The sequence below is a fragment of the Labeo rohita genome, chromosome 10, assembly GCF_022985175.1.
Source record: "Labeo rohita strain BAU-BD-2019 chromosome 10, IGBB_LRoh.1.0, whole genome shotgun sequence".
Classification (NCBI taxonomy): domain Eukaryota; kingdom Metazoa; phylum Chordata; class Actinopteri; order Cypriniformes; family Cyprinidae; genus Labeo; species Labeo rohita.
In genome coordinates, this window is record NC_066878.1 from 6,011,975 (window position 1) to 6,037,248 (window position 25,274).

At 37.7% G+C, this 25,274-nt stretch overlaps 1 protein-coding gene across 1 annotated transcript in view; it reads right to left on the reverse strand.

Annotated features, from left to right (window-relative positions):
- The window catches only part of lhfpl6 (LHFPL tetraspan subfamily member 6), a 37,746-nt gene that overhangs the window by 12,070 nt on the left and 402 nt on the right, over positions 1-25,274 (reverse strand). Inside the window, exon 2 of the mRNA XM_051121801.1 lies at positions 23,936-24,439. Coding sequence (XP_050977758.1) covers positions 23,936-24,320 — 385 coding nt within the window. The 5' untranslated portion in view covers positions 24,321-24,439. The remainder of the gene's footprint in view (positions 1-23,935; positions 24,440-25,274) is intronic.

Below are 25,274 nucleotides of genomic sequence, written 5' to 3' on the forward strand. Positions count from 1 at the left end.
TGCTCAGATACTTTAGACCATATACTGGAATAGACAACACACTTCCGTACTGATATATATCTCTGCTGACTTGGTGATACAGCAATATATATTCACTCGCTAACGCATGCATCACATTTATCATTGCTCATACTTTAGGTTAAGGGTTTAGAATTTCAGTTTCAGGTTTAGTAGTTTTCATATGTGCTTTAGTTTAGTTGTTTTTAAAGGGATACTTTACCCAAAAATTTAAATTCTCTCATTAATTGCTCACCCTCATGTCATTCTAAACCTGTAAGACCTTCGTTTATCTTCGGAACACAAATTAAGATATTTTTGATGAAATCAGAGAGCTTTCTGACCCTGCATAGACAGCAACGCAACTGACACGTTCAAGGCCCAGAAAGGTAGTAAGGACATTGTTAAAATAGTCCATGTGACATCAGTGGTTCAACCGTAATTTTATGAAGCTACAAGAACACTTTTAGTGCAAAAAGAAAACAAAAATAATGACTTTATTTAACAATTTCTTCTCTTCCGTGTCAGTCTTCGACACATTCACGACAATATGAAGGGGTTTGAAACGACATTCTGAGGTCAGAAGTTTACATACACCTTGCAGAATCTGCAAAATGTTAATTATTTTAGAGAAAATAATAGTTGAATTTATAAAAATGACCCTGTTCAAAAGTTTACATACACTTGATTCTTAATACTGTGTTGTTACCTGAATGATCCACAGTGTTTTTTGTTTAGTAATAGTTGTTAATAAGTCCCTTGTTTGTCCTGAACAGTTAAACTTCCTGCTGTGCTTCAGAAAAAAACTTCAGGTCCCACAAATTCTTTGGTTTTTCAGCATTTTTGTGTATTTGAACCCTTTCCAACAATGACTGTAGGATTCTGAGATCCACCTTTTCACACTGAGGACAACTGAGGGACTCATATGCAACTATTACAGAAGGTTCCAATACTCACTGATGCTCCAGAAGGAAAAATGTCGGGGGTGAAAACTTTTGCACTGAATGAGGATGTGTACATTTTTCTTATTAATATCATAAATATCATATTTTTTTTCATTTAGTACTGCCCTTTAGAAGCTAAAGAAGATACATACATGTTTCCCAGAGGAAAACGTAAGTTCTTAATGCATCGTTTTCCCTTCTGGAGCATCAGTCAGTATTGGAACCTTCTGTAATAGTTGCATATGAGTCCCTCAGTTGTCATTAGTGTGAAAAGACAGACGGAAATCTTATTCAGGTCCGTACTAAATAAAGTTAACATGCATTTTGTATGATCCCTCTTATTTTGGTAAAATAATTAAGATTTTGCAGATTCTGCAAGGTGTATGTAAACTTTTGACCTCAACTGTATTTCTATTTAGCTTTATTTGTATTTCATTTTTAGTCTTTTTAGTACTTCAACTTAAGCTTATTTTATATGAGTTAGTTGCAAAGGCAACATTTCTAACTTCTAAACAAGGTTTTCATCAAATACATTTATTTTTATTTTAGCGTTATTTTCAGCGTAATTTAATTGAAGTGTTTCATTTAAACAGCAAATCGTGATTATGATTATAACTGAATATTCTAATAACAAAATTAATCTACAGTCACATTTCCAAAAACTAGCAACAAGGTTAGTTCTTAATCTGATCTAGCCATCTTACAGACACAAAATTCTACCAATTAAAGGGACAGTTCACCCAAAAATTACCCTCATGTCATTCCAAACCTGTAAGACCTTCATCTTCAGAACACAAATTATTAGAAGATATTTTTGATGAAACCCAAGAGCTTTCTGACCTCACAAAGACAGCAACACATGCGCTGTGATACTCTTTGCACTCTTGATACTCTTCTGACACAGAAGAGAAGAAATAGTTGAATAAAGTCATTATTTTGGTTTTCTTCGAGCATAAAAAGTATTCTCGTAGCGTCATAAAATTACGGTTAAACCACTGATGTCACATGGACTATTTTAACAATGTCCTTGCTACGTTCCTGGGCCTTGAACGTTTTAGTTGTGTTGCTGTCTATGCAGGGTCAGAAAGCTTTCGGATTTCATCAAAAATATTTTAATTTGTGTTCTGAAGAGGAACGAAGGTCTTACAGGTTTAGAATGACATGAGCCTTAATGACAGAATTTTAATTTTTGGGTGAACTATCCCTTTAACTGGTGATAGACTTTAATGGCTGCTGAAGTTTTCAAACTAAGCAGCTGCAAAAACAGCATGATAATTAGCAATGCTACTGTTGCCTCTCTCAGGAGGGAGTGTCAGGCCAAAGATGAAAGGCCTTGACCAACGGGTCAATGTGAGGTCTGCGAGTTTAGACAAAGTCCACTCATGTTCTCATGAGCAAGCACTTCTGAGGTATGATGAGGCTCCAGGCGGGGTGCCATGTCTATCAGCTGAGCCTTCTAAGGAACACGAAGGAGATATTTTGAAGAACATCTCAAGTGGTTTTGCCTATGTAATAAAAGTCAGTGGAGTACATTTTTAAAAGACATTTTTCAAAATACCTTCTTTCATGTTGGAGATAAGTAAGTCAGTCATATTCACTTCCGCATGCTATCTCCTTTGGTGAACAAATAGGATTGCAATCACATTGTTCAAATTTATTTTGCCAGAAAAATCATTGAGAATATCATTTGGTGCCCTAAAACAGCAACTCATCCTGATTAAAAAAAACAGAGATGGTTCTTGGCTTTAATGCCACTCATCTAGATGAGACACTTATGAAAATGGTGCCCTGAAGGCTTCATACGACCAGCCTTGGTCTCCATGTTCATGCATTTCCCCCTGTCATTAACATCAGTGTGTGACATCTTGGTCGGAAGATCTGATCACAGATGGCTCCATTATGGCAGCCTATGGTGGAAGAGCGTATCCACACAGATCATCAAAGCCAACTTGAACCTGAAATTAAGGCCTGTTGAGAAAGTTGCAACATTTCTATTCCACACCATCTTCCTGTTAAGCATTACATCAGTTTTCATTTCACGTTTGGTCAGTTCAGTTGAGTTGCTCCTTGCACAGATTATTTGCTTTGAACTGAAAATTGTGTCATGATCTACTTAACCTCAAATCACTTAAAATTCATATGACTTTAAATCAATTGATCTTTTTAAACCCCAAAGGAAATGAATTTTTGTTATTCTAAAATAAACATACTTCCTTCTGAAAGTATGCATTTGGTTATTTGACCAAGTATTTTCTGACCAAGACTTTTCGAGACCACCCACAAACTTTTGAATGGGATTCAGGATTGAGGATTAAACCGGGAAAACTAAGGCATTGTTGTCCTAACCCACAGCCTGACCGGGTGTTTTGAGACAAAAAGCAGAAAGTGTTTTAGAAACAGGTTATGATCTGAAGTGCTTCTAGAGTCTCTCTTTCAACACCCTAATGATTTCACTAGTTTCAACATAATGTTCCTGCAGATGTTTTGCTTTTCTTTTTAACCCTAGAGGGAAGGAGAGGTTTATTGAGTTTGGTTGAAGTCAACATTGGAAACATCTGGATGCAGTTACAACACAGTACATTCCCACACAGAGAAGACGACGTCATTCAGGAATCAGCAGGAGAGAATTGAGAAAAAGAACCAATGGGAGGAACCTTCCCAAAAGACCCACAACTTCTATCCATACCAGATGCTAAAATGACACTCGAGAGGTTCTGGGAAAATGAACAGAGTTCCATTGTTCTAGAAGAAGCTCTAGAAGTGTGTCATCAAATATCAAATGACCGAGAGAGTACGTGAGGCGTCCGTTCAGTAAGAGCTGTTAATAACTTCTTTTACTGCCTATGAAGTTTGTATGTTTAAGGGATAGTTCTCTCAAAAATAAAGTCTGGCACCTTCATGACAAACCTGTATTGTTTCGTTTGTGAAACATAAGATATTTTGAACAAGTTAGGACCAATTTGATTTGTACAAAATTTGAAAAAGTTGAAAAAAAATGAGTTGAGCAAATAAACTCATTTTAACATTAATAGGCACCAAATACTGTTTGGACTGTTTCCAGACAGGTTTCACGAAACTGCTATTGGTCTGCCAAACATATAGCTCCACCCCAAGCTCATGCCATTGTTGAGCCAATGTCGCTGTTGTTGGCCAGGTTGGGCTGCTCAAACAAAGAAAGCAACGTTTTGAATTTGCCACAGAGTTTACTCTTTTTGGCCGGAAATCCGCCTAAAATTGCTAACGTAAGCTGTCTCTGCATATCAAGATGGTTTTTTAACACTTTTTTTAATGGTAACTCCAGGTATTAAGACTTGTATGGCTTGATATAACCTAAATGATTTCTCTTACTTAAATATGTAGCAAAAAACTTTACATTTACATCGTTTCATACATATTTTAGACTATGGGGTGCCATTATTTTCGATTATGTGAAATGGTTGCGCTCGGTGAGCTACTGGCACGACCTGTTGGTATTTTTACCACAACACATCTTGGAATACACCAATATAATACTAATACAAAGCCACATTGTGCAGCTTTTGGTTGTAATTTTCAGCCGAAGGCCAACAAGAGAAGCAATACAAGTCTTCACTGCTTTCCTAGCAATAAGAAAATGAAAAACAAATGGGAAGATGCCTGTAGATGAATAAAAGTTCCTAAAGACCTGCGTCTTTGTTCTTTCCACTTTAGCCCTGATGCTTTTAAGGCTTTTATTAGAGCACAGCTACTGAAAAAGCTTACAAACGACAGAGACAAGAAACGCTAGATGCCATCCTGGTAGCATGACCACTGCATGAGCCACTGAGGGAGTTTCTCAGCGTGGATTTCACTCGATATTGATGGGTGTTTAGACTCCTTGTGGGGAGAAATCAATGGTACGGCATTTGGTTTAAGTCTATGCTTATATTCATCGCCATCTGTAAACTCTTTCGGTAGCTGTGGTCATCGTATCAGTATTTTATTTTCCGAGCTGTGCTGTGGTAAAAATAGCAACAGGTAGTGGCAGTAGCTCACCGAGTGCAACCATTTCACGTCATCAAAACAATGGCCCCCCCCCCCATAGTCCAAAATACGTATATAACGATGTGGATTGTTTCAAATAATGTAAATCTTTCATGGGTTTTCTACTACATATTTCAGTAAGAGACATTATTTACATTACGTTAACCCCGACTTCTCCCTAAACAACTTCACTGCAATACAACATTTAATTCAAATCAAATTCAGTTGCCTTTTACTTTGTTAAAATGGCATTTTAATAGCTCACATGTAAGGTTTCTGCCATGAAGAAAAAGCCAGTAGCCTTTTAATATTTTTCTCCCTTTCAAGATGTGATTTAAAATAGAAAATGCGCTTTGATCATGGAAGAGCAGCGGAGCGGGAATCTGAAGGGTAAAAAACAGAAGGGAACGAATGGCATCAAAGAAAGTTATGGAAAACATGTAAAGGTGTGAAAAATCACTCCCAGCATTATTCCAAATAAAAAATGCCAGTGTGAAGTGAGGTCCCGCATTAGAAAGGTGAGGAGTAATTTACACTTCATCAGAATCGGTTACCTACTAAAAGGAGAGAAAAAGGGAATTCAAGGTCACTGCCGAGGAGACATGCATCACAAGTAGAGTCATCATCAGCTCGGACGTGAGAAAGAAAATCCCAGTTAAGCTCATAGGAAATGGAATGCGGTGGAATGGATATCAAGATACCCCAATACAATTTCGCAATCTCCTTCTCTGTAATATTCAAGATTTGATACTCTGCCATCATAATAATAATAAAAGATGAAGAAAATACACCCATACATATCAAAAGAGGCTGAATTGGGTGTCTTTTGGTCCCCATCTTATAAAACTGTGATGTTTTTGCAAAATGAAATCAGAAAATGATAACACACAAGCTGCAGTGAAATAAACAAACCCAGAGGTTTCCATCAGAAACATTAAAGAAGACGAGAACACAGACTTCAAAGATGCGCCAAAGGTTGATGAGCCAAACAGAGTGAGAGAGCAAAAGAAAAAGAATATTTAAGGAAAATAGGAAACATTAAAATTAGATATTTGGAGGGAGGGGAGTTCAACAAAGAGTGTCACAAGTTATTCTGAATTATAATGATCTTTATGATAAATTATTAACTAGATTTTTACATTTTATGAAGCCGCTATTCTAGAGCGCTCTTGGTGCTTTTTAGTTGCATTTTTTATTTAAACAGCTTTATTAAAAGTATCATTCTGTAGCACAAATTAGGGTTTAGTTAGCACCACTAAAGATGCAAAATGCACACACTCATACTGACAGAAAATCCTGGTTGCAAATCATGAAAGGACTGCCAACTAGGAAATTAAATCTCTAGTTTATAGTCTACTGCTCATGTGAAGAATTGGTGTACGTGTATGTGTGTGTGCAAGAAAAATCGTCCATCACAGGTCGTCCTACGCTGCCATACTATGCTGTCACATTGTGCTGTGACAGCTGTAGCAGGAGTTCAAAGAACAGACTATGACTTCTCTTCACTCCCTTGAGACTAAGCAACCTTCCCTGCACCAAATAAATCAAACAAATTCGCTTTTTAAGTCTTTATACATTTTTATCAGTACAAAGAACCATGCCACAGGTCACAGTGGCACTGGGGTCAAGAGTGATTATCTTCCTATCGATCTGCGTCCCGTCTTGATCAATACTGTGTCCCTTTTATTCAGCTTACGAAGGTGACCGTGACTTTTTTTTTTGCTATTGAGCTCAACTTGCAGTAAATTTGCAGTAAAATAGGCTCTCAAGCAACTGGCAATGAAGGCAAGCTAAAAATGTTTTGTCTTTAAAAAAAAGGACAATGTTTGTGATAAAATGCAGTGAGACAAATGGTCAAAGTCATTCATTTAGGGCATTTAGTAAACTTGACAAATACACCAACAAATACACTCCAGCTCCAATTTAGGATGAAGAAAACTACCATTCAAAAGTCTAATGGCAGTATTTTTTTTTATAAATTAAAGGGATAGTTCACTTAAAAATTCTAAAATCTATCATTAATTACTCACCCTTACATTGTTCCAAACCCATAAGACTTTCGTTCATCTTCGGAACACAAATTAAGATATTTTTAATGAAATCTGAGAGCTTTCTGACCCTGCATAGACAGCAATGCAACTGACACGTTCAAGGCCCAGAAAGGTAGTAAGGACATTGTTATATTGAATATTATAATAAACAGTTAAACATTTCATTATGACTGTTCCTGTTTCCATAAAAATGTATCTAAATGTGTTCCAGTGTGTTACAGTTTCAGTGGGATGAGCCATAACCCCAAAGCCAGTGGCTTTGAATAGACCAAATGAAGTCAATCATAAGCTACAAAAAAAGAGCATCCAAGAATGTCCCGTGAAACCGCTGGCCCTTGTTTCACACTGAAGAGCATTGTTTTTCTGATTATTCTCCACCCCTCTGACTCCTCCTCTTTGTCTCCTACTTCTTTCCTAAAAAAATCAATGTAGGTATTGCATTACCTATGCAGCATGTCTTTTTTAGTGATTCAAATCTAATATCACTTCCTGAGGTTGAAGAAAAATTTAAGTGAGATGTTTTTTTGCATTTACTTTCTAACAATATCATTTAAGCACACTTACACAATGGAAAATCAATAGCTTTTAAATCATGCACAGGAGGTCTATCGAACCTGCAACAACAAGAAGCCTTTTGTCTGGATGATTGCCAAAAAAAAGAGTGCAAGACACTGTGAGAGTGTGTCAGAAGTACACAACTGTTTATCTAATGTGGCTAATAATTTATCACTTATCAGCCAAAACATAATTATCTGCAATTTCAAAAATGGGGCATCTATAGATTTTACCCAAGTTGAAGGAGAAGTTTACTGATAATTTACTCACCCCCATGTCATCCAAGACGTTAATGTCTTTCTTTCTTCAGTTGAAAAGAAATGGTAAACATTCCAGGTTTTTGAGGTAAACATTCCAGGATTGTTTTCCATATAGTGGACTCCAATGGTGGCCAATAGATTGAAAGTCCAAACTGCAGTTTCAATGCAGCTTCAAAAGGCTCTACACGATCCCAGCTGAGGAATAAGGGTCATATCTAGCAAAACGATCGGTCGTTTCCTAAGAAAAATACTAATTTATATACTTTTAAACCACTAGGTTGTACTAGCTTGACCTCACGCATTATATAGTCACATTGGAAAGTTCACGCGTTTTGAACTGACGTACACAGACTTCGTTTCCTTTCCAACATGAATACACAATGCGATCGTTTCGCTAGATAAAACCCTTATTCCTCAGCTTGGATCCTGTAGAACCCTTTGAAGCTGCATTCAAACTGAAATTTGGACCTTCAATACATTGGCCACCATTAAAATCCATTATATGAAGAAAATTCCTGGGATGTTTTCTTTAAAAACCTTAATTTCTTTGTGACTGAAGAAAGAAAGGCATGAACGTCTTGGATGACATGGGGGTGAGTAAATTATCAGAAAATTTTAACTCTGGAAGCAAACTTCTTCAAGGGAGTAAAATCACTGTCAAGCAGTCAAGCATGACCTCTCATAAGACATAAAACTTTCCTATATTTCTGAAGGAAATATAGTGAAGAAAATAAGTGCTTCAGGCATACAATGTTTGTAAACCACTAAAGGAGGAAGTTTTAGCCCATAAAGAGCTTGTCTTCTCCTCATCTGACTTTTTCCAACAAGCACTTTTCAGTCTATATATAACTGCGCTGGGCAAATTACATCTCAATTACCAGAGCGCTATCTGTGAAGTGGCCTGCCAGGGATGAAGGGTTACTGCTGCCAGGGCTCGTCATGTCATTGTTGACTTCAGGGTTGCCAAGTCAACTGGTCAGAACATAGATGGAGCGTTCCAAAACTCACATATTTCCAATCTGGAACTCTTCATAGCAATTACGTCCATTTCTAAAAATTCTGACATCCTGTTTTGTCTATATGTGGGTGGGCAGGTGGATGTTTACGTGCAGTCCAATCAAGGCTCATTGCCAGGAAGTGCAGTCCTGTCTTATCAAAACCCAACAGTGTGAAAACAGAGAAAGACCTGCACAGACTCGGACCTGCTGTCACAGATGGAATTTTCCATGGCCGACTGGCTTTTTTTGGCAGCTTTCGTGATGAATTAGCTGCTGTTTGTTAAAGTCTGCATGAAAAGGTGCCAGCAAAGACACAAAAGGGACCTGTAAAATAAAATGGTAAAGTAAATTTGAAGAATAACCAAGAGTGCTAATTTAGAGCGTCCCTACACCAACTAACAAAACAAACCTGACCTGAGAAGATTTTCCTCTGAAAACCATCTTCTGACTGCTCTTCTTAAAATCCTTTTACCAAAAGACTGACAGAGCATGACTAAAATTCCATGACAGCAATGTGTGAGAAGGTACCAAAGGGTGAATGGGCTCCAGACGACCCTTTCGCTCCTGCTGACACCCGACAGGGATCGCCTTTAACCTTTGAACTAGGCCTAACATTAGAGTAAAATAACAAGGCACTACAAAACTATTATTCCTCCAACTGGTTTGAGCTTTTAAACCTCTGCTAAACATCCTTTGGTGTTCAACAGAACAAAGCTATGGGTTTGTAAACACATGATGGTGAGTAAATGAAGACAAAATTTTAATTTTGGGGTGAAGTATCCCTTTAAAGGAAATATCCAATGCCTGTTTTCCACAAGTTAGTATGATTTTGTAGGCTTTTTGGTTCAAATTCCTTAATTCCTTATTGTAAACCAACATCCAGCTCAGTTTCGGTGCACGTCTCTTTAAATGCTAATGAGGTCTGCTCACCCCGCCTGTCTCTTCTGTTTTTTTTTGTGCATTCAGTGGCGCGTTACCATCAAAAATAAAACAAATCCACTGCGTCCTCAGTGGCTCTGATGTTGGGAGAAAATGAAGACTCCTATGTTCACTTTTACATCCAAATACAAAACATCTGCATTACTTACAAGATGTTGTTGCTACAGCGGCTTGAGCATGGAGAAAATGGTGGACAGCGTACATCTGGTTGAGGGCGGGAATATGCTAATACAGGACAGTTAATTAGCGATTGTGGGTGGGGCTTGAGCATTATGACGTCATACTGCTCAGAAATTCAAAACAGCCTGATAATTGAAATTGTTTAGGTTCTTTGGGGATTAAAAACAAGGAGTGAATGGATTTTTAGCATTGTTCACACACTAAGACACTTACATTTATATGTAAAAGTGAATTTTGCATCCAGTGTCCCCTTTAATAAAGCAGTTGGGCTGGCAGCTGCCTAGAGCGAACTGTCCGCACTGAGTTCCATCATAAACCTTGGCATTCAATCCCTAGACGTGATTGACAGTCCTGAGCTCAGCTCAAGAGCCGGCCAGCCGCTGCTATCAGCCTCGTGCACATGATGTAAAGCCACACTGTCACCGCACGGCGTTACAGACCACCACAGACTTACACAGACCATAATTCTTATTTCAATCAGCCGGAGAGTGAGGAACGAATGAAATGTTGAGAGAAAAGGACACAGAGGAAAAAAAAAAGTCACTGGTGTGTCCTAAACTAAGCTTGTGAATTAATTTGCCATCATAACAGCCAACAACAGCTGTTAATGTTTTTATGAACATAAATGCAGGATTATTCTAAAAGCCTGTCCCTTTTTTAAATCACACTGCGGAAAACTTCATCATGTCAGTGGGTGACGCAGGGAATGAATTAGGGATGCAGTTTAGAAGAACACAATGTGTTTGCTATTTAAAATTAAATTTAGTTATTAAAAGAACAGTTCACACTGGGGAACACACTACTGTTCAAAACTAAAGTATTCATTATAAATGTCTTTACTGTCACATTTAATTGAGTGCATAAAAAAAAGTATTTTCGTAGCTTCATAACATTACAGTTGAACCACTGATGTCACATGGACTATTTTAACAATGTCTTTACTACCTTCTGGGCCTTGAACACGGCAGCTGTGTTGCTGTCTATTCAGGGTCAGAAAGCTGTTCTTCAGAAAAATCCTTCAGGTCCCACAAATTCTTTGTTTTTTCAGCATTTTTTTTGTTTTTGAAACTTTTCCAACAATGACTGTATGATTTTGAGATCCATCTTTTCACACTGAGGACAACTGAGAGACTCATATGCAACTATTACAGAAGGTTTAAACGCTCACTGATGCTTCAGAAAGAAACAATGCATTCAGAGCTGGGGGGTGAAAACTTTTTGAATTTAAAGATCAGGGTAAATGTAACTTATTTTGTTATCTGGGAAACATGCAAGTATCTTCTGTAGCTTCTGAAGGGCAGTACTAAATGGAATTCATTCTGTTTAAAAGTTTACACCCCCCGGCTCTTATTGCATCGTTTTTCCTTCTGAAGCATTAGTGAGCGTTTGAACCTTTTGTAATAGTTGCATATGAGTCCTTTAGTTGTCCTCAGTGTGAAAAGATGGATCTCAAAATCCTACAGTCATGGCTGGAAAGGGTTCAAATATAAATGCTGAAAAACCAAAGAATTTGTGGGACCTTAAGTTTTTTTTCCTGAAGAACTGCTCAGGACAAGCAAGGGACAAGCAAGTGAACAACTATCACTAAGCAAACAAACAAAAAAAAAAAAAACACACAGCTGTGGATTATTCAGGTAACAACACGGTATTAAGAATCAAGTGTAAACTTTTAAACGGGTTATTTTTATATATTAAACTAAATTAAAATAAAACTATTTTTTTCTCTTGTGGACTATATATAAATGTCTTTTATGTAAAATATCTTATTCAGGTCAGTACTTAATAAAAATAACATGCATTTTGTATCATCCCTCTTATTTTGGTAAAATAATTAGCAGATTCTGCAAGGTGTATGTAAATTTTTAATGACAGAATTTTCGAAGACTTGAAGTATATGAATAAGTCATATGGGACAGGTTTATGATATATTGATGATATGTTTTGGTGCTTTTATGTCCTTTTTGTCCAGTTCACATTTATCGTAATTGCAGAGAAAAGACAAAACAGCACATTCTCTGATCTCTGTTCTTGCTGTTTTATATAAGAAAGCAAGTCATGATGGTGAGTAAGCAACTGAATTTTCATTACGTCGGCTTTGACAGCAACTGCAGCAGGTTGAAAAAGAAACATTTACCGGTTGCTGTGGAAAAAACTAATACATATTCAAACTCAAGGAAGCAGTAAACTGAAAAAAAAAATCCTCAAAGCTCTAATGATGCCTCAGAGATACCACCTTCTGGTTGCAAGACACTTGAAGAGATGAAAACTCATCTCTACTGAGCTTCCTTCAGATGTGCCTGTGCCATCTGTGTGAATCCAAACCTTTCTTCTCTTCTGCTTTACCCTCAAAAAAATCTCCCTCTGCCACACTGTTGGAGTATTCTCTGAGCTAGGAAAGAAAACCATTTATTTCCTCTTTTACTGTAGCCAAAGAATGTCTCTGCTGCCACAGTCGTGGACCTTAGAGGACCATCTGGAAGCCTGGAACATTCCAGCATGATTGCCCTGAGGAGAATGCAGACTTGCATTCCAATCTGAGGGAGGGAGCCGGGCCGGAGAGGGACCACGCAGTGTTGGAAGTGGACTGAGCCAAGTTCGCCATGGAACTTCTCAAAGTTCTTCAGCACAGAGGCTCCTTTGTTCACTTATCCATGGAAAGTTGGCTTTGTTCAAGCATGCATGTGCGTATTTGTGAAGTTAATAATGTCTAGCTTACGCCCTTCAGGATAAGAAAAACCGTTGTGATAAGAAATTAAAACGATAGTACAGCCAAAAACGAAAATGTCATCATTTAGTTACCCTCATGTCGGTCCAAACCAGTATAACCCGTATTATTTTTTTCTGTGGAACATAAAGTGTCTCGGTTTTGTCAATGGGGTCTAACATCTTTTTAAGATAATCGCATACCAAGCCACAAATCTTGAGTAATAGCTTGAGTAATAGCATATTTATTTTACAACATGTAAGACTGAGGTTGGAATGATTTTGTAATGATTTTAAATTTCAGCCACATCAACTCATTTCAGTTGATTTTGGATGAATTGGTTTATCCATTTCACAAAACCAAACCATCTGTTCATGGTTTGCTCAAATTTAACTCACCGATGCAGTGAAAGCAGTTAAAAGCTCACTGGAGGGAATAATTATTAGTGAATAATGACTTTAGACTTTAGTCAATATTCATATAAAGTAGTACAGACTTCTACTTATCCCACTTTACACCATTTCTGAAGCATGAAATGCTCAGTTCCCATTGAACGAAACTGACTGGGAGAGAACAATACTTCAAAATGCTGTCTTTTGGAAAACAGAAAGTCATACAGGTTTAAAACAACATTTGCATACAAATGTGTTTTAGCCACACTACAATGATAAAAATCCATTCACAACCTAAACAGTCTCAATTATCAAGCCGTTTTGATTTTCTGAGCAGTATGACATCACATTGCTCAAGCCCCACCCATGTCCACTGACAGACCGTCACGTATTTGCATATTTCCACTCTCAGCCAGTACGCTGTCCGCCATTTTTTCCGCACTTGAGCAATTGTAGTGACAACGTCTCGTAATCAATGCAGGTGTTTTGTAGTTGGATGCAAAAGTGAATATAAAAGTCTTAATTTTCTCCTGACATCAAAGTCACTGAGCACGCAGTGGATTCGTTTGTTTTTTATAGTAATGTGCCACCAAATACACAAAAACTGGAAGAGAGGGGTGGAGTCAGCAGTAGCTCATTATCATTTAAAAAGACATGCACCAAAACGGGTCGCTGTGAACAGTTTTTGACGAGGTAAAAAGAGTGTTGTTTTACATGACCATTGAGGAATTTTAACCCAAGTATGTTACAGACATTTCATGAAGACCCTAAAGAATCCAACCTGATCACATAATGAAAACGCACCTGTGGGAACATTTTCGCGAGACGCGAAATACGTACAAATAGGTACATATCACTGCAGTTTCCAACAGAAATAAACACTAGACACGCTAAAACAGCAAGGACTTGTAATCATTTTCGCACACAGTTATGATTACATCTCCATATGTTTCGTTTTCCGGACGTAACAAACTTGCTCGGTAGCTCAGCCACCACAGAATTGGACTCACGATTGCAAAATCCTTGGGTATGAATCCTGTGAAAAACATGACTCACAATGAAAGGACTGAAAGATGAGAGATGGAAAAATAAGCTAAAACAAGATGCTTGCAATTGCGTTTTACGTCACATTTGCTCATACCATCAGGTAGGTTTAGGTGTAGTGCAGAGGGTACGTTATTTTAAAATGCCACTCAACAGACAAGTTAGAACTGCGATGACACACAAAACCAACGTCACATAAAACATACCATGTGCGTTCATCTGTTTTACAACATTCTTTTAGCACCATTTAGTAGACATTTCTGCTGGAAACAGCAGTGCTATGCACTTATTGGTACGTATTTTGCATCTTGCGTTGAAAAGAACCAACTTGTAGAAAATGGGCATCCGATGTCCGCTTGGCATTTTCATTTTTGGGTCATCTCTTTAACCGCAGTAAAAGACCACTGTCTCAATTTGCTGATAGTTTTGTTGGAGGAAGACAGAGAAAGGAGTGCTACATACTATTAAGCGATGCTGAAGCAGACTGAAGACATTGTATACGGGCAAATGTGAAAAAGTATCCGGATGCTCTTTCATGCGCTGCACACACCCACACGCTCACATATGCTATTCTGAGCATCTGAGGATTTGAACATCCCCGCTCTCTTGTGAATCACTGCCTTTCTAAATTATGTGAGCTGGCTTCAAGATTTGTGCCTCAAAGCCAAAATATCATACTGGATTTGATTTTTTTTAGCCAGTTAAGTTTCAATGAATAATTCATGAATGAAAGATCTCCTTCCAGCACGTGTTCGCCTGACTTCGGTTTATCAGGCCACACACACCCACAAAAACAATGGGAACACAAACCTCTTTATATTCGACACACCAGCTCATTCTGAGTCTCATCATACCAACCAAAGACGTTGTGACACTGTCTGTATTATATAAAATGTTTGCATCATAAATACTGAATATTGATACTAAAATTAAACAACCCTTTTACAACAACCCTATTTCTTTCATCTCAATCCAAAAATTCTTTGCATTCCATTTTTTCCTTCACCTACAGTCGTTCCAGACTAGTGCTAATCAAAGGCAAAGATTTTGTTGAGCTGAAAATGAAGTCATGCAGCACGCCGCTTTTCTTACAAAAATGTAAACAACTGCGAACACCAGTCGAAGCCGTGACCTACATATCCTTACGGCTGTTGTGAACAGTTTTGTCAAAGGGGCAGACATTGCAGCCTGTTGGAAAGGTTTCTGAGTCATTTCCTTAAGGAGTCACGGAGGATTCATTTCTTGTAAACCGTGAGGGTTTCTTTATAAAAGTTGAGATTGGCTAGCTGATGGTGCCCTGCTGCTCTCACGTTGTTTTCTCTGGAATCCAAAAGTCTGCAGTGAGGATACCATCTCTCCTAAATATGCCTTAAATTATGTGTGCGAGTCCAATAACAAGAGAGAATAGAGAATGGCAAGTCTCCTAAAGCGAGAACTGTTATTGCACATCTCGTCTAATGACCCATTTTTATTTCCCAAAGTGTGAAATATCCCTATGGCTACACTACATATTAAAAGCCTACACTCTCTGATGAAAAAATACATATGACTATAGGGACATATCATGTCATGAAATTACATCTTGATATCAATTTATAGCGCTAGTATCTAGGTAAATTCACTTTACAACTTATATAAATTAGTGTTTAAATTCATACACTAAAAACTGGTGTGGGAGTTTCTGTCTGTCATTCTTTCATTATGCCATTTTCTTGGTTTGAAGGGTAATAATCACAAACATCCTCTTTCATAGCACAGGCTGTGGACAATATTAACATGCATGGATGCACAGTACTACATCATTCAGGCATATTCTGGCATTTAATTTACTATAACATCCTATAATTTGGAACGCACTGGATAAACAAAATCTGTCAAGAAGTCATCTTATTTCACTTCAAAGTAAAAAATAAAATAAATGGTAAAATAGATTAAATTAATGACATAAAAAATTAAGTACATTTTCCCTCTTTGCTTCGGTATAAAAAAGTAACTCTCCAAATTACAATAGGTTTAATTTATATTTTAAGTTTAAATGGTTAAATGTACAATCTTTGTTTGTCTGTTGTTCTACCTTTCTTTAAAAAAATGTATGATTTTTTAAAGAAATTATTCTATACTTTGTTAACCGTAACACAGTAATACAAAAATTTCAGCATTAAAGTACTACTTAGGCATTATTTAAAATAATAAATGACACAATAATTTTATAAAATTGTTATTGTTGAGATACATCATTTAAAATAATGGGAAATTATTTTAAATGCAAAGAAAATTTCAGCAAAGAAAATTTTGATTTACATGTGCTTAATAGTCATGAAAATAACATCACAAGGGTTTAGTTCACCCAAAAATTTAAATTAAAATTTGTGTTTTGAAGATGAACAAAGGTCTTATGGGTTTGGAACAACATGAGGGTGAGTAATAAGAATTTAAGAATAATAAGAATTTGCATATTTGGGTGAACCTTTCCTTTAATAATTTTAAACATAGGCTTTACTGACTTTATGTAAAATAAACTTTAAATTGTGTGTATGTGTGTGTATATATATATTTATTTATTTATTTATTTATTTTTTTTTTGTGAAATACATGGAGTCAATTCAATGCCACAAATATTTGCAAATATATGTGGGATTGAACTCACTCCATAGAAATATAACTGGCCCTGTGAGATTTCTAATCTTGCATATAATTTAGGAAGGATAAAATATGGATTGAAATTCAATCATAATGGGATACACCCAGTGGTGTCGAGTTTACAAGACATTATCTGACAGACACGGTCATTGATTTCTGTAAAGGACAGAAACAGATTTTCTTCACCTCTGGCCTGTTCAGTTCACTGTGTGTCACTCTCTCGGACTCTTTTTCTCCCATTTTCCAGCAACATTCCAGCAACATTCCAAACATTCCAAGAACTCAACAAAATTTTTCAGACAGACGGACGGACAGTAGAAAAACTGAGAGTGAGACACCAGAGACCAACTGAGAGATGTGCACCAGTACTGGAGCCAGTAAGTCTCTTCCTGCTGCTGCAGCTGTCTCCATCAGCTGGATCCTGCCTGTCTTTCTCATTTACACCACACTACGCCCTCTCATCTCTCCATCCGTCTCTTTCCAAGCGCCCAGAGGTCGGCGTGGGTCAGCTAAAACCAGCGTATACACCCTCGGCTAGCTCTGTTCCCACACGACCACAAATACACACAGCACGCTGCTCAAGCGCACACACGCCACACAAAAGTACACGAAAATCAGCAGTTCTTAACACCCAGCCCTATCTGCAATTAGAAACATTCCAGCATGACTAATTCAATATTGTCGATTTAGATTTAAACTAGAGTGATTTGCACAGCACACAAACGTGACATATTTGACATCTGAGCTAACAAGGAAAACAAGAGGCAAACTTTCAGAGCTTCGACAGTTGTGTAGTCCACCGTGACCAGACATAAAGTCAAGGACAACTTGGAAAAGTTAATCATTATTGTGATAGCTTGGCTGCCTAATGACTTAAAGATACAAGTAATGTGCCAAATTGCAGTTTCTAAATACAAACTTTGACAGACAACATAAACATTTTTTCCAAGCTACATTGACCCTCTGTTGGTATTCGTTGAAAGTTTACAGTTAAAGAAGTGAAGGGAAGGAAAACTGCTGCTGGCTGGATTACTGAACCATCACGTCTCAAAGCTCACTTGAGCACACACAGTTGTTGCCACCTGACTTATTTGTGTTTTCCTCGGGGTAAGGTTGTATAAAATTTCCCCACTGTATGACGACGTGATCTATAGAGTGAAGGGCCCACAAAAGCACACAGAACAATTGTGATATTCTGAGCACTGAGTCACAACTGAATATGAACTGGTCTTATTTTTGCCACTTGAACAACTGAAGACAAGGAATTCACAAGTGAATGACTAGTTTTCTCAACATCCAGCTCATCAATTTGACTGTTAAGATCTCCTTAAAGGATTAGAATTAAAATTTCCCCATAATTTACTCACTCCCATGTCATCTGAGATGTTCATGTCTTTCTTTCTTCAGTCAAAAAGAAATTAAGGTTTCTGAGGAAAACATTTCAGGATTTTTCTCCATGTGAGAACTTAAATGGGAGTAAACGGGTTGAAGGTCCAAACTGCTGTTTCAATGCAGCTTCAAAGGGCTCCACATGATCCCAGCCAAGAAATAAAGGTCTTATCTAGCAAAATGATCAGTCATTCTCTAAAAAAAGAAAAATTATATACTTTTTAACCAGAAATGCTCGTCTTGCACTAGCTTTGCGTCCACGACTTCACGCATTACATGGTCACGTTGGAAATGTCACGCATGATGTAGACAGAAGTACAGACCCAGTGTTTACAAAGCAAACATGCAAATAAAGTCAAACGCAGTTTACAACAAAAAGGTAAAACAACAAGAAAATGAGATGAAGATTTTCACTAGGGGTGGGGGGATTTACATTTGAATTGCGATTCAGTCTTCTAGTGATTCGCATCGATTCACAAATTTCAAAAATTGAATTTCTAGTTATATAGTAATTGTCTAGGCTTAATAATAATAACAGGATGTTGACAGAAAAAAAACAGCAACAGCAATGGAGGAAGAAAAACAAATACATCCTGCCCCATTTTCAGTGAGAGCAAGTAATTATTGATCTTTTGTTATTGTGGGAAGTAGGGATGTGCTCAAATCCATTCGTTTACCGTGCCACAAAGGCAGGTAAACTGAAACATGTTCTACGGAGCCACTAAACAGACATATTTAGCCACTTTGCGGTAGCCTGTTACATCAGATTACATACAATTTCTCTTACCACATAAACAGAATGAGGAGAGGTGACTGATAGAATGATGGCAAATGATTTGCAGATCCTGAGCACCACTGACAAACATCTAATCTAGTAAAATGTGTGGTAAGTACTGCCTCTCCGTGTATACACAGAGTACGCGCAATCGCGGATCTCGAAAGTGAAAGTAAAAAGCAAGTATATTAATAACGGCTCCCTGATGCCTGCATTTATATACAGGATAATTACTCAACGACATAATTGTGATAGAGAGCACTGAAATATATTTTTTTCCTCCCATCTCATATTTATCCCCTTTAGGGGTTTCGTAGTATGTGTCATTTCCTTTGCAAACACGGTTATTGGGATTCGGGGACATGGGAAGTGTAAAATATTTTTGATTTATTAGGAAGATAATAGTTATTAGGAAACATTGATTTATTGAGTCAGGACTACCCATACTATAGACTGGTGTGTTTTTGTATCAAAATACTGGTTCAACTGATGTCCAGTGTGCATAAAATATGTGATGAAAAATTGTGAATCGTCATTTTAAAAAATCATAAATCGATTTTTAATCGAATTGTGACCCCAAAACTCGATTTGAATTGAATCGTCAGGTACCTAAAGATTCCCACCCCTAATTTTCGCCCTACCCTACCTTTCAGAACCGGAGTACACAGACGAAGAACTAAGAACTAATCAACGTGATTACATAATGCGTGAAGATGCGCATGCATAATCGCACTAGCTCTGCGTCCATGACTTCCAAGTATTACGTTGGAAAGGTCAGGCTTGAAATAGGTGGAAGTGCCGACCCAGTGTTTACAAAGTGAACGTGCAAATAAAGTCAAATGCATTATACAAACGGAGTACACAGACAAAGAACTAACCGTGTGTGACCTTTCCAACGTGATTACAATAATGCGTGAAGACGCGCATGTGTATCGCAGAGCAAGTGCAAGATGAGCATTTGTGGTTAAAAAGTTTTTAAATGACTTATTGCTTTGCTAAACAAGACCCTTATTCCTCAACTGGGATCATGCAGAGTCCTTTGAAGCTGAATTGAAACTGCAATTTGGACCTTCTACACGTGGATCCCCATTAAAGTTCACTATATGGAGAATCCTGGAATGTTTTCCTCAAAAACCTTTATTTCTATTCGACTGAGGAAAGAAAGGCATGAACATCTTAGATGACATTGGAGTGAGTAAATTATTAGAGAAATTTCATTCCGGAAGTAAACTAATCTTCTCAGAAACAGGTCTTTTTGTCAAGTCAGCCCAAACCCAGTCTAATCATACAAGACTTTTAGCTAAGACTAATAGTTGACAAACCATTTTGAAAATATGTAGTTTTACACCTAATGCGAAGTGTGCCTGTATGGGATCAACACAAGCAGAATTCCACAGAAAAGTCAATAGAAAGCCATAGAAATTTTATCTCACACCCCTCCCATGGTTATTTCAGAATATTTTGGTAAATTTGATGATGCTGTGAGCTGATAATAGTGTAAAAGTGTAATATCTCATCTCTTTTTATCATATTTTACTGTCTAAATCCTTTCCACAGAATAACTGCAGATTCTCGCCTTTATCCACTGCAGAAAATGCACAAAAAAGCGATACTGAGTCTAGTGGGCATAGTTATGGTTCAATGCATGCATTCTTTTTCATCTACTGCGCAATGCATACAGGGCAGCGAATACTCAAAAGTAAAATGAAAAAGAAGTAAGAAAAGAAACAGTATCACTGAACAGGCTTTTGATAAGGGGCATAAGGCATTTCATGAGGGAGGGGAAAGCTTGGGAGAAATCCAAACAGTTGATTTTTGCATTCGCAAACTGTAACAAACTCATCAGGCAGTGTCATTACAGCAAAGTGAGAAATATCTCCCAGGAGCTGAGGTTGTTCTGAAAGGATGTCCTCAGTATTTCACTAATGTGATAAGAAGACATTAAAGCGTAATTGAGAAAACACCCAGATCCATCTGAGTCATATCGGCAGATCTCTCAAGCGAAAAAGACTCATTTCAAGGTCTTAGGTTCCCATTGGCCAGGATTCTGACAGTAGCCAGACGGATCCCCATAAATCCTACGGTAAATGCAGTGTATGAAACACACGACTGAGCCGAATGTCTTTCAGGAGAGCGTGCGTGACGTATACAAACATGCAACGGGAGCTGTGAAGCAAGACGTGGGTGTGAGAGGAAATCCAATAGGATTTATTAACGCACAGACAACAATATACTTCCTAAGTGTGACCTATTAACAAATAATATTCCCACCTGAAAAAAGGGCAAACTCTAAAAGTGATACACCAATGTGCCATCTGGCATCCGTCCCAGAATATGTAAGTCCGTAAGCGAGACTCTATCGTCTTTACCGTATCAAGCGATAAAAACGAAGCCAAATTACAGCCATCTAGGACAAGGAAAAACTGCAAACAGGAAATATTTAGTTGCCCTTGAAATAAACATCACAAAGCAAGCAGGTGTGCGTATCAAAGTGTGTGTGCAAAAGTAAAGAGAGCACAAAGGAGAAGGGAATATGAAAGAGATATGAAAGTGTTGCCTACGGTGCTTCATAGAGAGGTCACGTATAATCAACCTCCATTATTTCCCATCTCTCTGAAATGGAGCAAAGTCACCGCTCAGAGGCAGGACAAAAGAAGAGAGGGTGATGTAAGTCATAAGGGCCATAACCTCCCCTCATTACGAGGCCAATCGCTTCATAAGCAACTCTGTTAGTGCCTCGCAAATATAAAGATCCTATAAAAGGAGAGTAACAAGAGCTAATTTATTCTATTACCTCCTGCTCTCCATTTTTTTTAACCTCTGTGTGTGTAAGAGAGACAGCAAGCCTGGATTTGCAATGCACGTACTCTTTCTTGACCATTAAAAGCTTATTTGGCCAGGACTTTTTTTCCCTGAGGAGGTCAGGTAAATTTGTGCTTCGCAGACATTTGAACAAGCCTGTTTTTTCCCTTCATTCCTCTGTATAAATTACAAAGCAATTTACATTTTTTCAGGCTAACTCTAGGGTCCTGGGAGAAATCGAATGCTGTCTGGCGAGGAATGTGTGTGATTACTGTATATTATTTTTCACGACGCTTTTCCTCATTTACTTTGACCTTTGGTGAATGCCGTATCTAAAGCTTAAATTTCTCGTTTCACTGCCTGGTGTGCCTTCTTGATGGATTCAGACCTTTCGGCTGACTTCAGCTCGCCATATGAGTAAAATAACAGTTGGTGGCTCAAATACTTCTGGTATTGGATCTGATATAAAACGAATGTAAAGCAATACACAAAGTACAATCACAAAACTAATCAGAAAGGCCACAGATATGATTCTGTCATTTTTACACCTGTACGACTTTTGAAGAACGTTTCTGTCCATAAAATGAAGGTCAGTGGGGTCAGGTGTTTTTTGGACCCCATTGACATTCACTCAAAATATCTTCTTTTCTGCTCCATGCCAAAGTGACATCAGGGTGAGTAAATGATGACAGAAGTTTCATTTTGGGCTGAACTATCCTAATTAAATAAGTCTTGGTATGTAATTTTACCAATTTTTCCATAATCTTATCCAAAATCATAGACTTTCTGTGTAACTCAATGGTCGTTTTGAAAACCATTCCCATCCAATCAGTACTAAAGACATGAAAGGGAACTCTTGTTTGCTTTTCACTATTTGTTTAGTTGCCAAACTAACTCAAAGTGATTTTCACCAGGGTGTGAGTTTGTTGTCTTGGCCTAAGTCAACAGGCTCCTCTCCTGACAGGATGACATGAATCGTAGCAACAGAATGTCAAAACAAGCACACCGGGTTTCACTAAGAGGATGCGGTTGTCGTCATGTGTTCCCGCTTAGGAGCTACTAAGTGCTTGCGTTTGGGAAAGACGCAAACGAAAGTGTGTTTGTGAAGTTGCAGTGTTTCATTTCACTATGCATTTACAAGCACATTCATGCATCCTTTTGACAACCCATCTATACATCCAACCAATAAATGCAGTGAAAATTAGTAGCTGACCAATGCTGATACCAACTAACTACTGTAGAAAGTGGGGTGGCTGATATAAAACTGATATTAGGCTATTTTTATAAGAAAATCCAAATTAAATAATTTTATATTCTATTTTATATATGATATAAGCCAATATTAGATTAATTTTATAACATATTTTATTTTGTTTTAGGAAAGCAGAATTATTAGCATTGGCAGCATCAATCTATCACTATTTACAGGTGAAGTCAAAAGTTTACATACACCTTGCAGAATCTGCAAAATGTTAATTGTTTTACCAAAATAAGAGGGATCATACAAAATGAATGTTTTTTTTTTATTTAGTACTGTCCTGAATAAGATATTTCACATAAAAGATGTTTACATATAGTCCACAAGAGAAAATAATAGCCAAATTTATAAAAATGGCCCTGTTCAAAAGTTTACATACACTTAATTCTTAATACAGTGTTGTTACCTGAGGTATTCACAGCTGTGTTTTTTTGTTTAGTGATAGTTGTTCATGAGGCCCTTGTTTGTCCTGAACAGTTAAACTGCCTGCTGTTCTTCAGAAAAATCCTTCAGGTCGCACAAATTCTTTGGTTTTTCAGCTTTTTTGTGTATTTGAACCCTTTCCAACAATGACTGTATGATTTTGAGATCCATCTTTTCACCCTGAGGACAACTGAGGGACTCATATGCAACTATTACAGAAGGTTCAAACGCTCACTGATGCTACAGAAGGAAAAGCGATGCATTAAGAGCCAGGGGTGTAAACTTTTGAACAGAATGAGGATGTGTACATTTTTCTTATTTTGCCTAAATATCATATTTTTTCATTTAGTACTGCCCTTCAGAAGCTACAGAAAAAAACACAGCTGTTGGTAAAATAACTAACATTTTGTAGATTCTATAAAGTGCATTTTGACTTCAACTGTAAAACAGCTGCCAATTCAACTATTCCTCTAGCTGCTCATTAAACTTTTCAGCTCTCAATTCATCCATCCATTCATCCAACCATTTTGCCATTTACCCATCCACTGAATCTCCATTCAATCTCCTTGTAATTGGACTCACCTCCCACAAACTGTATCCCTCCTGCCACTCGACCGATGGTGCGAGAGATTAGATCTGTAACACAGCATCCCATGATTGCTGTGAGAGCCACCAGGAGCAGCAATCCACATCCTGTCCCCGTCACCACCGTGCAGATCCTCCACTCCAGACTCGGGATCCCCTGAAAGGAGGCATAACGCCCACACTGCTCCAACATAACCGTCCCACCACGGGCCTCATCCCTTACGGGGTACGAACAGCGACGGAAGGTTCCAAACGACACCGGTTTACCCATTTGTGACCCAAGCAGCCAGTACGGCATGAAGAAGCCTATGCAGGATGTAGCTGCACAAAGGAAGGACAACAGGGCCCAAACCACACCTGTACATGTAAGACTGGATGCCATTGTGCTCAGCTCAAACTTTCATATAGATGCAAAAGACACTGATTTCAGGTTGAGTGCGCATACAGAGCTCCTAAGCCCACCAGCCTAGATCCTCCCGGCATCTTTCTGCTCGGTTACACCTGAGGAAATAATAAAAGGTGCGGGAGCATCAGTAAAATGTTGGGACATCTGTTTTCAGCCATAAATCTGAAGTGACAAGCTGTTCAAATGGCATAAACTGAAAGGTGTTCACTTCTCATGTAATTTTCTATCTGAAGAAACAAAAGTGAACATTGGGGGAGAGAATCTTTCTAAGACAAAAATGTAATATATACCATGACAACATTGTGCAGTAATTACAAAATTGCACAAATTAGTGACAAACAAATTGACAATAAATTCTGAAACGCTACTATAAAAGCTAAAATATAAATTACAGTTTACATAAAATGCACAGTAGTATGTCGCCTGTTTGTCACTTGGCTTTGAGAATGTTATATGTAGTTCCCACATATTGACCAACAACAGACTTTCCATTACTTTTTCAGTCATGCACGGTTACTAAAATCATTGTATAAAGATTTCCATATTTGGCTAGGTTTCTATATCACATACCAATCCTTGAAATGAACAGACTTAAACTATTACATGCATTAGTTTACAGAATGTCTCTAATAAGACAAAAGACAATACCAATATCCAGCCAACAAAATACTTCCATGACTGTGGAAACCTTGAATTAAGACATACTGAATGAAGAATGTCTTGAGATTTTACACCTATTAATATTTATATATAAATGAGTTGCTGGCTTTAAATATTTAATATCTTATGATAAATTGTCATATGTCACACCACAGGACCATTCAAAATAACAAGTTCAGTTTAAATGCTTCTGTGCTGTGTGACAAGACTTCAATAAAAACGGAGGTAAAAGGAGATAAAATGGTAATACACAAATTACACATACTTTTC